General features: G+C 30.6%; 1 protein-coding gene across 1 annotated transcript in view; it reads right to left on the reverse strand.

Moving 5' to 3' along the window:
* Positions 1-7,356, reverse strand: part of LOC124373362 — a gene marked incomplete at both ends in the record, with an annotated part of 33,890 nt that extends 26,534 nt beyond the window's left edge. Inside the window, 2 exon segments of the mRNA XM_046831737.1 lie at positions 607-1,097; positions 6,302-7,356. Of these exon segments, the coding sequence (XP_046687693.1) occupies positions 607-1,065 (459 nt within the window).
* Between the last annotated feature and the right edge of the window lie 5,932 nt (positions 7,357-13,288).

The following is a 13,288-nucleotide window of genomic DNA, read 5'->3' on the forward strand; positions in this document are numbered from 1 at the left end:
CACTCCTTAACTGTTATGTTTTAATTGGATCTTAATGCAGAATTTAATAGAAAATCGCACACACTAAGCCATATTTTTGTAATATAAAATTCAATAAAAGATTTTAAATATGAACAATTTGAAGAAAAGGCTGCTTATTTTGGAAAAAACTGCACTTGCAGCAGCAAGAAATAGTTAAAAATAAGTAGTAATATAAAACAGTTTCTTTGATAAAATAAAACAATTAATTAGGCTTAAATGTAGAGTAAAAGGTGAATAACATATTTTATTTGATTAAATGCTCAAATTTAACAATGGTATCGGTAATGTGACAAAATAAGATTTATTTTTATAACTCCATGCCTACTACACTGAGTCAATGGGATGAAGAAGAAACACAAGAGCATGCATTTATGAACCTATACAGGATGTGTAATATATATATATATATATATATATATATATAGAAACTCATATATATATATATATATATTTTTTAAACCCATAGCAGATAAGATCTTAAAACAGTAAGAAGATAACCTATGTACATAGAAATATGTACTGTCATACTTAAACTAATTAAGACGTAATTGACTCTGCATAGAAATTTTATTAGAAGAAACTAACCTTCATTTGTTGACTTTGACTCTGTTTCTCTAAAACTTTGTTCAGTTGCTTCAAATACATTTCTACAATAAAAGCGTCTTCCTCACTTGTGGTTTCAAAATAGCACAAATGTTCTTTCAAAAGATGATTTCCATACTTGGCCAAAAACAGACCATAACTGCGGTCAAGTAGTTCCTCAGCCATGTCAATTTTTTGCTCCCTACTGAGTTCTTCCTCTTCGTCTTTCAACTGCCTAAAGAAAACATTATTATTCGTCGATAAATGTTCCAACATTGCCTTTCTAATCAACAACTTTTCTCCACTATCTTGGCATTTGTGTTTTGTCTTAATTGATACATCGGCTAGCTCTTCTTTGTATTCAACTTTTGTTACTTTCTTCTCTTGGTCTTTGTCAGGGTTCCTTTCTTTCTCTCTATTGTCACAGTATTCATTCGGTTCATCTGAACATTCCATTGTCATTTCAGTTTGATTTTTACATGGAGGTTATCCTGCTGAAAAATATTGAAAAGAAATTAAATGAAAGAGGTTTACAAAAATTAATTTAATATCAAAAATATCTGAGTTAGTTAACTTAAATGTTAAATGCTTAACTAGGATTTGGCTATGGGGCCGAGTGAATCTGATTGAGGTGGATCTTGAGGACTTAAGCAGAGGCTTTTATATTATGTCTCCGTGGACAGACCTGCACTGTTTGGGGCTGTTGTCTGGTGGTCAAAAACGAAGCCCAAGATGGGGTTAGCTGGTTTGGTTGACATGCAAATGATGGTTTGCCTTGCTATCACTAGGGCGTTTCCAACTGCGCCGGGTGCAGCTCTAGGCTAATGCTTCAACCTTAACCCCCCCCCCCTGGACATTGTCATTCAGGTTATGGCCAGGAGGAGTGCCTACTGTCTTCAGCAAATCAAATCAAAATCGTTTATTCTCCGAAAACAAAATTTAAAAATGATATATATTAATATATTCACTGTCTAAAAATATACAATTACAATAAATATTAGGTTTTTGCCGTATATTGTGTAAAATAAATTTATACTTCTAATTTAATTATTTGAGAAATATTCTCACATGGGCTACAAAAGCCTATGCGTGAGAACGAGTCACCACAAAGTACTCGATTGGTATTTCAAACCTTAAAAATGTTGTTATATCTTATTAAGTAAAAAGAAATAAAGTAAAAATAATGCATTTTACCAGCGTCTTCTTATTGGAAATTCTAAATGCTTAATATATGATCAAACACTCCAATAAAATGAAAAAGTTTTATTTTGTGAGGCCTTTCGTGCTCAAAGAACACATCGTCAGACCCACATAACTGAAATAAAAGTAAAGTAATAATACAAACAATTTAGACTTAAATAAAAACATATGTCTTGAAAAATACAAAGAGATCAGATTTTAAAGACCAGGAAGTATGTCTACTGTATATGTAAAAATTTATATTTCTTTAGATTAAAGGCAGTAACGGTGAATTTTATAGAGGTCCAGGCTCATTATTTACTAGATAATTTTGGTTCTTCTGCATAAAAATAGTTTCGTAAGCATCAAGGAATTTGTTGTTTTTGACTTCTTTTAATAATTTGACTTGTGAAAAGCAGTGTCCAGTATGAAGTGCATGTTTCGCCATGGCCGATCTTTCCTCTTGTTGATACTTCAGACATGCTTTATGTTCCTTTACTCTCTTTTTTATTTTCCTTTTTGTTTGGCCAATAATGAAATAGAACATAACAATCAACTCCCATTTCTAGATTTATTAATTACAAAAAATACAACTGGCCATTTTGAATTTGACATATATAGAAAATCAACACAAAATGACAGATTTATCCCATTTGATTCATTTCATCCCCCTTCACAAAAAAGAGCAGCTTTTCACAGTTTAATCCACAGGCTATTACATACCCCTCTATCAATTTAAAATTATAAAAACGAAGTAAAGAAAATTAAAGAAATTGCATTATTTAATGGTTACAAAATTGAAATGATTGATAACATGATAAAAAAGAAAAAGAAAATGATTGAAAGAAATTCTAGGACAACTCTCTATCAAACTAAATGCAAAGAACCTGAAAAATGGATATCTGTGTCTTACAACAATTTAACTACAGAAATTGCTAAAAGTTTTAAAACACATGCCAGTATTAATGTATCCTCAAATTCCAAAATAAAACTAAAAAACATATTAGGAAATCCAAAGAATAAAATAGATGATGATGAAAAATCTGGAATATATCAAATTAATCGTGACAACTGTAATTTAAAATATATTGGCCAAACAAAAAGGAAAATAAAAAAGAGAGTAAAGGAACATAAAGCATGTCTGAAGTATCAACAAGAGGAAAGATCGGCCATGGCGAAACATGCACTTCATACTGGACACTGCTTTTCACAAGTCAAATTATTAAAAGAAGTCAAAAACAACAAATTCCTTGATGCTTACGAAACTATTTTTATGCAGAAGAACCAAAATTATCTAGTAAATAATGAGCCTGGACCTCTACAAAATTCACCGTTACTGCCTTTAATCTAAAGAAATATAAATTTTTACATATACAGTAGACATACTTCCTGGCCTTTAAAATCTGATCTCTTTGTATTTTTCAAGACATATGTTTTTATTTAAGTCTAAATTGTTTGTATTATTACTTTACTTTTATTTCAGTTATGTGGGTCTGACGATGTGTTCTTTGAGCACGAAAGGCCTCACAAAATAAAACTTTTTCATTTTATTGGAGTGTTTGATCATATATTAAGCATGTAAAAATAATGTTTTATAGAATGAAAAATAAAACTAAACTGAGAATGTATCTAGATGAAGTAAGTGAATGGAAATAATTATTAGAAGGACAAAACGACCAACTGTCGGAGATCAAGACCACGGACAGGCCTTGGTGCAACTCTTAGTGTTAACAGACGGACATCGGAAAAACTGTGTACAAAATTCACCATTCCTTATCATCGAGGGTTGTTATCTATATTTATGGCATCAACATTAGTCTCGCATGACCTCCCCCAGAAGACACACATTCAAATTAACATACACACACGCGAGCGTGCAGCACACGCACACGCACACACACACACACACACACACATTCGCACACTCATATGTACTCAAAAACTAAAACTCGCTCACACTATATTACTTATTTCCTAATACATACTTACAAACCATCATACATACAATCATACTAGCTATATACTTGTCCAAACAAACTCATATGCTTCCAGTATATTTCAAACATACCCACGCACTCATTTTTCCGCCTCCCATCCTAACCCACATCATCTATTGTCTATAATTTGATGTAATCAAGAATTCAGTACGATCTCTTCCTACCAAATTTAGCCAATTAATAATTCTTCTTTTTAAAGAAAACATTGTTGTATAATTAGTATTTTTTATGGAATCCAACAATTTATTGAAAATAATGTATTATAATATACATTATAATACATATGTATTATGTGCTATATAATATGTATTATATAGTAGCTATGTATTATATAGTGGGCTATATAATATGCAGGTGGGACTATGGTCGGACTCAGTCTGCAGCAGTGGGCACTGCAGAATTAGCATCCTGATTCAGGAGAATGCTCTGCACATGATCTCCGATCAGATGCCACAAAAATTTTCCTTTGGCTAACTATTTAGGACTGTTATACCATATCAATTTCACACAACAATTTCATTTAGTTTTCTAAAGTTATCCTAGGCTAACTGTAATTTTTATAAATGAAAATCATGTTTACAACAAATCTATTAAAATGTTTACTTTATTATATATACGATTACGTGTGTATATAACAATAATAATTATTATTATACACAAACGTAATAATATATAATTACATGTGTATAGTTATAAACAATTTAATAATTATGACATAAACCATATAAATTGTGGCTCATAATTATTTATGAGTTTTCCTGTTTGATCAATTTTGTTCTGGTTCGTTTATTATTTATGTAATTTCTTATTTATTTATGAGTTTTTCCTATATTCCTATATACTCATATTTTAATTTAAAACATATTATTGTTATTTAGGGCTATAGATACTTTTATAGAAACTAATAGTCTATGATTCAAGATGCGAAGATTAGGTATTGATGATTATATTCTTCAATATAAAACAACCGGGTCCGCTTATTGTACCCTACCGGATCATTTATTTGTTAAAATTAATTAATCAACATTGGATAATATCAATTTGGTTCTAGTGTAAAAATACTGTTCGTGAAAAATAGACTATCAATATAATAACCGGGTCATCATATTCCACTCTATCAGGAGACTGCTATATGAGGTGGGGAGGGTACGATAAGCGGATCCGGTTTTTTATATATCGAAATTGGCAAACGATATTACTTAACCATAAAAATCGATATAATCAATCGATACTGATTAATTATTTTGAACAGTTAACTTAAATAATCTATATCAACAGCTATAAACACATTCAAATAATACACGTAAGGTAATATTTCAATTTTAAGTAACATTTGATCATTCAAATGGCAGTCAATTTTAGAAAAATACACGACATTGCTTTGAAAAATAATAAGATATATTTTACGTGGTTTCAACATGTTGGACTCGTACCGAAAAACCCATTATGTGAAATTTTTGGGAAAGAAACAACTGTAACTGTGAGAGGAGCAAATATGGTTGTCTTCAGTTTTCCTAATTTTTGTTATAATAATTTGTTTAATCACTGTAAATATTAAATTAATATTTTAATATAAAACATATGATTGTTATTGAGGACTATACTTTTATATTAATTGATGGTCTAGGATTTGAGATACGGATATTAGGTATCGATGATTACATTCTCCGATATAAAATACCGGGTCCGCTTATCGTACCCTACCCTATGAGGTTTAAAAAATAAAGGTACTTTGGGATTATACCGACCACACCAGTATGAAAAACACAAAAATATAAATTTATAGAAACAAACATGATAGAACGAAAAAACAACTGTTTAATAACAAAATTACAAGCATTTCCAGGTATTGTGATTGGTATTGTTGTCGCTGTTATCTTATCTTTCTCGATAATCCCGATTAGGGCAGAGCGTGGCATCACAAGATTTGCATGGTACATAATTGCCTTTCCATTACAATTCAATTTATATTTCTGATCAGCCCCTCTAGAATTTGATATTTTACTGATAGGTACTACCTCGAGGAATGTTTTTCTTTCGTCGACATCAGCACAGGCTTGGGCAGCACCTGCATTTTGGGTGGCGGAATGTGATCAAGAATAAAAACAAGTTTTGAGTGTTTTTTCAATAAAGAGTTTAGTTTTAGTTTGGTAATGTTTGTTTTTGTTGAATTTTTGTGTTTGGAGAAATGTACAGGTAAAACACGGAAGTACAACAAGCGACGCACCAGCTGAACGGGCGGCGAGACTCTGCAATCACGTTATCTACTAGACCACTCGACTTTGACCTCTGTCTGAGGGTGGGGAGGGGTTTTCGATAAGACAATTCCTGTTTTATATTGACGAAATATTGTTCTACGCTAATCTAGTAATCAGTAGTTTAAGCAAAATGTCAAATAACGATTCATGTCTGGGTGTGGTAGGTATAATCCCAAAGTACCAAAATAAATAATAAACCACAATTTATGATTAAAAAGCACACAAACATGACAAAAATAACTAAGATATAACTTTGATACTTACTTGTGAAAATATTTTAAACCAGCAATCAAACAAGATTCAGAGGAACCTTAAATGTTTATATATTTTTGTAAATTCCACAATTAGAAAAACTAGATACAGAAAACCACCATTGTAATAAAACACCAACTAGGATAAACTGTAATATTGTAGATTAATTTTGTTGGCCTTTCTTTAAAAAAATATTACAAAATTGAGTTTAACATAATATGTAGAACCTGACAAACTAACTAGACTAATGAATTTAATCTAACGAATTGATAATTTTTCAACGTATAGAAAAAAAGTGTGTAGATTAACAGTACTATTAGACTACAGCTGTTCTTTACCTAATATTGTTCTTTAATGTAGTATGTGACATAATAACGTAGTAATAAGAGAAAAGACTGAAATTCCTGTTAATGTTGATCTCATAGCACGAAACCACGGAGGATATTTACTGGACACCAAATCAACATAAAGAGCACCCAACAAGCCAGATGAGACAATCAAGAATCCAAGAGGTTCAGGAACTAACAAGGAACTCCACGCTACCAGAGATGGAATTACACTCACACCCATTTGATCATGAGAAATGTTATCTTTGGCCAAGGCATTTCCCCATTTAACACCACCAACAAAGGCTAATATTGTTGCACCATAAAACAACTGAGATGTTGCTAAAAATGGGCTGTAAGACCCAACAATGAAATACAATGGAGGGAAAACAAAAGGAATAATTCCTCCAAATCCATACACTATAGCTGGAAACGGAGAACTTTTCAACTCTTTAAAATCAACACTTTTGAACACTGATAGGTCTATTTCTTTCCTTATTTTTTCACTCAAATACGATTCCTTGCAACTGACAACTGATGTAGTGAAACTTCTATTAAGAGGATAGTGACAATAATTGTACTTTTCTCCCCTTTGAATCCAAGCCCCAGAATAGGCACCAACCAGTGGTAAATATTTGTGACATAACTGCACATTTACTTGTCTTGAAAGTTGTAAAAACATGATAATTTATAGTTTTTAAATTTCCTAGATAAGATTTTACAACCAAAATTAGTATATTATTGTTTGTTTAACAGCAAATTAACAAAGTAGTTTAAATGCACCTATATGATACGTGTGATATAATTTTAAACATCACTTAAACTACTCTACTCTAGCGATTCTGTGAACCAAAGAAAAAATTGTTTTTATGAACTGTGTGATGATCAATCAAAGTGTATTTTAACTTAATACAGTAACTTTTCATCAAACGTCGATTTAAAACTAACCTCTAACACATACTAATTTGGTAAATTGATCGTCTCCCTTCTTCTTCCCAAACAGACAGAATCTAACAGCTAAGAAAAATACGTTTTACCATCTGAACTCAGTTTGTATTTAAAACCAATATATGTTATTAAATCAAAGTTACACATCAATGCACAATAATTGTGCATGCCATAAAGTACTGAGTGCGCTATTGAAATAAAATAATGTATGAGTTATTATATTAAAACATAGTGTACAGCACAAAGTTAGTATGTTAAGAATTAATAATATTTAATTTACAAATAAGTTGAAATTTGAAAAAAATAATAAGGCAAGCCAAATAAAAGTTCCTTAGTGTGTTTTTTATTTATTTAAAAGTGACAGTTCATGCAATTTCGTAGGCAGTGCATTAGAAAACCTAACTAATAGATGGAAATAATTGAGTGGGAGTATTATTGTGACGTTTAATAATTACAATATTTTTATTTCTAGTAGGATAACTATATGCACCAGGCTTTAATTTATAAACTGGAAAAATGTTGTTTTATCAAATAAATTTGAAAGTATATACACAGATGATAATGAAAGAATACCCAGTTCAACAAACAAAGGTTTGGAATGAGCTTGACTAGATGCTCCACTTATTTGCTTTTTTGTAAAATAAAAATCTTTTAATCATCACCCAAGTGAATGAGCCCACAAAAAATCTCATATGCTAGATGACTTATACACACACATATGTACACAAACTCAGTTTTGGCGTGCCCCGAAAAAGATGTTCGGCCATGCCCCGTCATATCCTGACACCACGCCAATTATCGACATGTTTTCTTCAAATAAACGTGTGGCGGGGCTAGGCTCGGCCCCCCTGAAAGCCCAGGTACTGGTAAAATTGTCCGAAAAATCATGTCTGAGTACGGGCCTGTTCAAGACATACTGTACCTTTCAATGATCGGTTTATGTAGATACCTTTGACTATTTTGAATACAACAGGTCAACATGACTATTTTATTGTAAGTCAGATTTTATTTCAAGTGCATAACAATGCCCAAAAATGTTAAATTAGCTATTGTTTGTTGCCTACTATTTAGAGATGGAGATAAATCTTGACCATTCTCAGGATTTAATTTTAGTTTGTTGGCATATCACCAAACAGCAATTATTGGATTTTACATTGATTTGGTATAAGTATAAACAGTGGATTTTCCATTTATACATTCACCTAAGTCATAAAAATAAAAAAACCATCAACAATTTCTATCAGGACTGTACAAAAATACACATAGAAAGTTCTTAGTATTTTCACAAATATTATAACTAACTAGATTAAGATTAAAAATTATCGAGTATTGCTGGAATAAAAAAATAATAATACAAAATTATTGTGTGTAAAATCTCTTTCACGATAGGTATAATATAATATTATTATTTCAATTAGTAGATCAAATATGAAACAATACACCATACCTGTATTATAATAAACAAGGTTACAAGGCTTTGATGAGAATCTGATTGAAGAGCATACTACACTAGGTATTATGGAACTATCTAAATAATTCCACCTTAAAATAAATTAAATAGATATAATTTAAAGTATAACATTGAACTGCTGGATTTTAAACTAGTTGGATTGTATATATATATATATATATATATATATTAATGTTTATTCAATCTTTTCTCTTTCTTGAAAAAGTCTAATTAGACGAAATAAAGAGAGGATTTATGTTTAATAATTGTTTTATTAAAGTTATATACACACGCGCGCGCGCGCGCGCGCACACACACACACACACACACACACACACACACACACACACACACACATATAAATATATATATATATTATATAAAACATTTTAGGAGGTTAGTTACACCTCTGAGACCGAGTGAATGTGAAATCTTCGGTTCCAGATGAAGAATATAGATTTTAAAAAGACAGATCAAATGTCCACACGGCAAAATTGAGTAATCTTTGGTAATGGCATAAAAACTTAACACGCACACATCTGCAATGTACATATCTAAAAATAACTTTTTGTAATGTATTAATTAACTGACTATTAAGTTATAATCTGCTATTTATCGTTGATGTTAACATCTTATTTCTATTCATGTATTAAGTTATTTATTTATAGTTGTAATCTGGTTTTCTGATTTGTTATTTATCCTATATATAGCTAGTTTTTTCTTTATATGTGATGTATTGCTTGTTATAGTTAAGATCAGTCACAGTCTATCTGACATTGCAATAATATACTGTATAAAATATCATAATATCTTAGTAACATTATAACCCTAAGAATATATTTATTATTCAATTATTGTAGTATTCCCGACATGGACAGTGGTTTGTGCTTGACTTGCACTTTGCAAATTTAATAATTTACACAATGGAAATTAATTGTGACTTCTTCTAAGTGAGAAGTACTATAATTGTATACAATTTAGAAGACAAACACAACTTCTTGTGGCTTCTCTGTATAAATACTAAGGCCAAAAGGGAAAGAAGAAAATGGTTTAATGTACATTCAAAGCAAATGTTTAATCAGCTGTCTCACTATTCATTCATGACAGAACACGTTCTGTATAATCTATGCATGTTTACTATTTTGTTGACATTTTAGTGGGATTCATCATTCATTGTTTGTATGTATTGTATTGTACTCATACGATGCAGTATTGTGTAACCTAAACCGTAAACATTGTAATAAATTGTGTCATGTGATAAAGAACAGTAATTTAGATTGACTCTGTATTTTACTTGCACAACTGCTAAAGGTTTTGTACAATATTCATTTTTAAATAGAGGGGTTTAGTCAAATTTAATGGGGAAAAGGAAAGATACGAGCACTGAAGAAGAAGCAGTTTTGGGTTTGTAGTTTTAGTTGTATGACATATATCCTACATTTTGATAAAACTTCATATAATCATTGGGCATGCTTAGATGATATGTGGGCAGTGGAAATAAAACACATTTGCAAACCAGCATGTTTAACCTTGCATGGTAACAGCTAATCTACAAGCCTGAGGAAATGAAGTATCATGTTCTGAAGTTTACCTTAGTGCTGATGTTGGTTGGGATGGGACTATCCTCAGAAAACTAAGGGCTAATCAGTTGTTTTCTTCAGGATTGAAAGGCTGTTCTCTTGGCCTTGGTTAATTATACAAAAAGAAAACTGAACAAGCTGTAGGCCTGTTATAGTGTTCGTAATCAGGATCTAAAATTTATACAAGGTACCTGAATTGCTTTTTGAAAAATCAAGCTCCATATTATTTTCTGAATGTTTCAAATTCATAACTTGCTACAGAATCAAATACCAAATTTGAGATTTTGGATAGGGTACGTTAAGCGGACCTGGTTTTTTGTATCGAAGAATGTAATCATCGATATCTAATATTCGCATCTCAAATCCTAGACTATCAATCAATATAAAAGTATCTATAGTCCTCAATAACAATCATACGTTTTAAATTAAAATATGAATTTAATATTTACAGTGATCAAACAAATCACTGGGAGTGCCGATGGCCGAGCGGTCTAAGTCGTTGGACTTTGGGTCTGAGTTAGAGATAGCGCAGGTTCAAATCCTGTCTGTGACCGTTGTACTTTTTATCAGTACCATCAACCTTGTACTCTATCGACTCTCCCCCTTATTCTGTTTGACAAGATACTCGCACAGGCCAGTGGCCCATGAGGACGGACAGAATAAGGCTTAAAAGGGGATCGGTCTCTTCTTTAAAAAAACAAAAAAAAATTATAACCAAAATTAGGAAAACTGAAGACAACCATATTTGCTCCTCTCACAGTTTAAAGTTGTTTCTTTCCCACAAATTTCACATAATGAGTTTTTCGGTATGAGTCCAACATGTTGAAGCCAAGAAAAACATGTCTTATTATCTTTCAAAGCAATGCTGTGTAGTTTTTTTTTAAATCGACTGCCATTTTTAATAATAAAATTTTACTTACATATGTAAAATTGAAACATTACACTACATGTATTATTTAAAAGTGTTTACAGCTGTTTATATAGATTATTTAGGTTAATTGTTCAAAATAATTAATCAGTATCGATTGTTATGATTAAGTAATATTGTTTGCCAATTTTGATATAAAAAAAAACCGGGTCCGCTTATCGTACCCTACCCGACATTTTTACTCTAGTTTACTATTAAGTTATATAGCTGGGTCTTATGTATAAAAATCAGTTTTTTTTAATTTTGTCCAACTATAAAATATTAAGTTTAAAAATTTACGACATTTTCATTTTTTTAAATGAATGGCTGCAGTATAATAAAGAGGCCACCATCACAATAGAATCATATGTATGGTTATCTAACTATAGAAACAAAAATATTGACACAAATTACGTTATATATATTTTCGAATTATATCATAATTCAACTGTTTTAAATCTAAAATATTAATAATTTATTGATGAATAAAAACAATCTAGGCTATGTTATGTGTATCTATAAAATGTAACATAACAAAACAGTTTAACATTTAGTTACTTTTTACTGTTTTTAAGGATAAACAGCTAGTGACACAACACATATACTAGCGTCCATTACTCAAATACCATAAGTGATTACACTTTGTTTGAATTAATTTGGAACAATATTGTTATTTAATACATTAAAAAGAGCTGATAAACATTAATTTTAAGTAACTGTAATTAAAATCTTTTGGTATTTGATGGTGTAAGTATTTCTAATAATTGATAATTTGGTACTCTGATACAATTGCAGTAGTGGCCTCTTACTATACTGCAGCCAAATTAATATATAATTTAGAATTATTTACCTAATTTTGGCAAGTATTAGTACAGTGCTTGGGCATTTCATTCCTTCACGATGAATTTCAATCCTGAAAAGTAGGGCAAATTTGATTGCATACTGGGGAGAGATTTTAAAGCTATTAGGTGGAAAAAAGCTGGTATATGTGTCATAACTGTAGCATTGCACATTTTTGAGATATTTAGTTTTTGCTAATGACTGTAAATGCAACAACTGGTCGGTGTGTTGTGGCTGAACAAAAATGGTTATCTCTCCAAAATGGAAATAAGATAACAAATTTTAAAATTCTGTTTGAACTGCTGAGTCATAAGGGATAACATGTACAAATTTTTTTTCAATTGGTCAAAGCAACCTGAGAATTTTTTCTGGGTCATTTCATATAGATTGACTCAGATTAATTTTTATTGAAGTCGTACTGGCCTAGAGTTATAAAACAACATAATATTTAATAGGTTGGTGTATAAAGCGATATTATAAGTAAATCACCAATGGTAACACAAATAAAAAAATGTATTTCCAGTCAGTGGCCATATGTGAGTAGGCATCCACATAATCCTTTATAGGTTTGTATGTAGGATGCCATAGCATAGAACTGAATCGCCATGTTAAAATAAAAGTTCCTGTAATGTGTGTATATTTTTAATGTTATTTGTATTAGTGTATATATTGAAGTGTTTATAAAACTAATATTAATTGATTACTTGTACATATCTTTTTAATGATTAGTTTGTGTGTTTTTTTATGCACGTATGTATATGCATGTGCAAGTATGTTTTCCTGTTGTTGTAAATTTTAATACTTATTTTAGATTTTTAATTTATTTTTCAAATATTATACATAAAGCCAACAATTTAACTATTGTAGGCTTTTTATCGTTCTTTTGAATTTGGTTAGGTACTTTCATATTATTTGGGAAACGATTTTTAGGGATTAAAATTAATATTA

The sequence above is a fragment of the Homalodisca vitripennis genome, unplaced genomic scaffold (genome assembly GCF_021130785.1).
Source record: "Homalodisca vitripennis isolate AUS2020 unplaced genomic scaffold, UT_GWSS_2.1 ScUCBcl_5399;HRSCAF=12096, whole genome shotgun sequence".
Lineage (NCBI taxonomy): Eukaryota > Metazoa > Arthropoda > Insecta > Hemiptera > Cicadellidae > Homalodisca > Homalodisca vitripennis.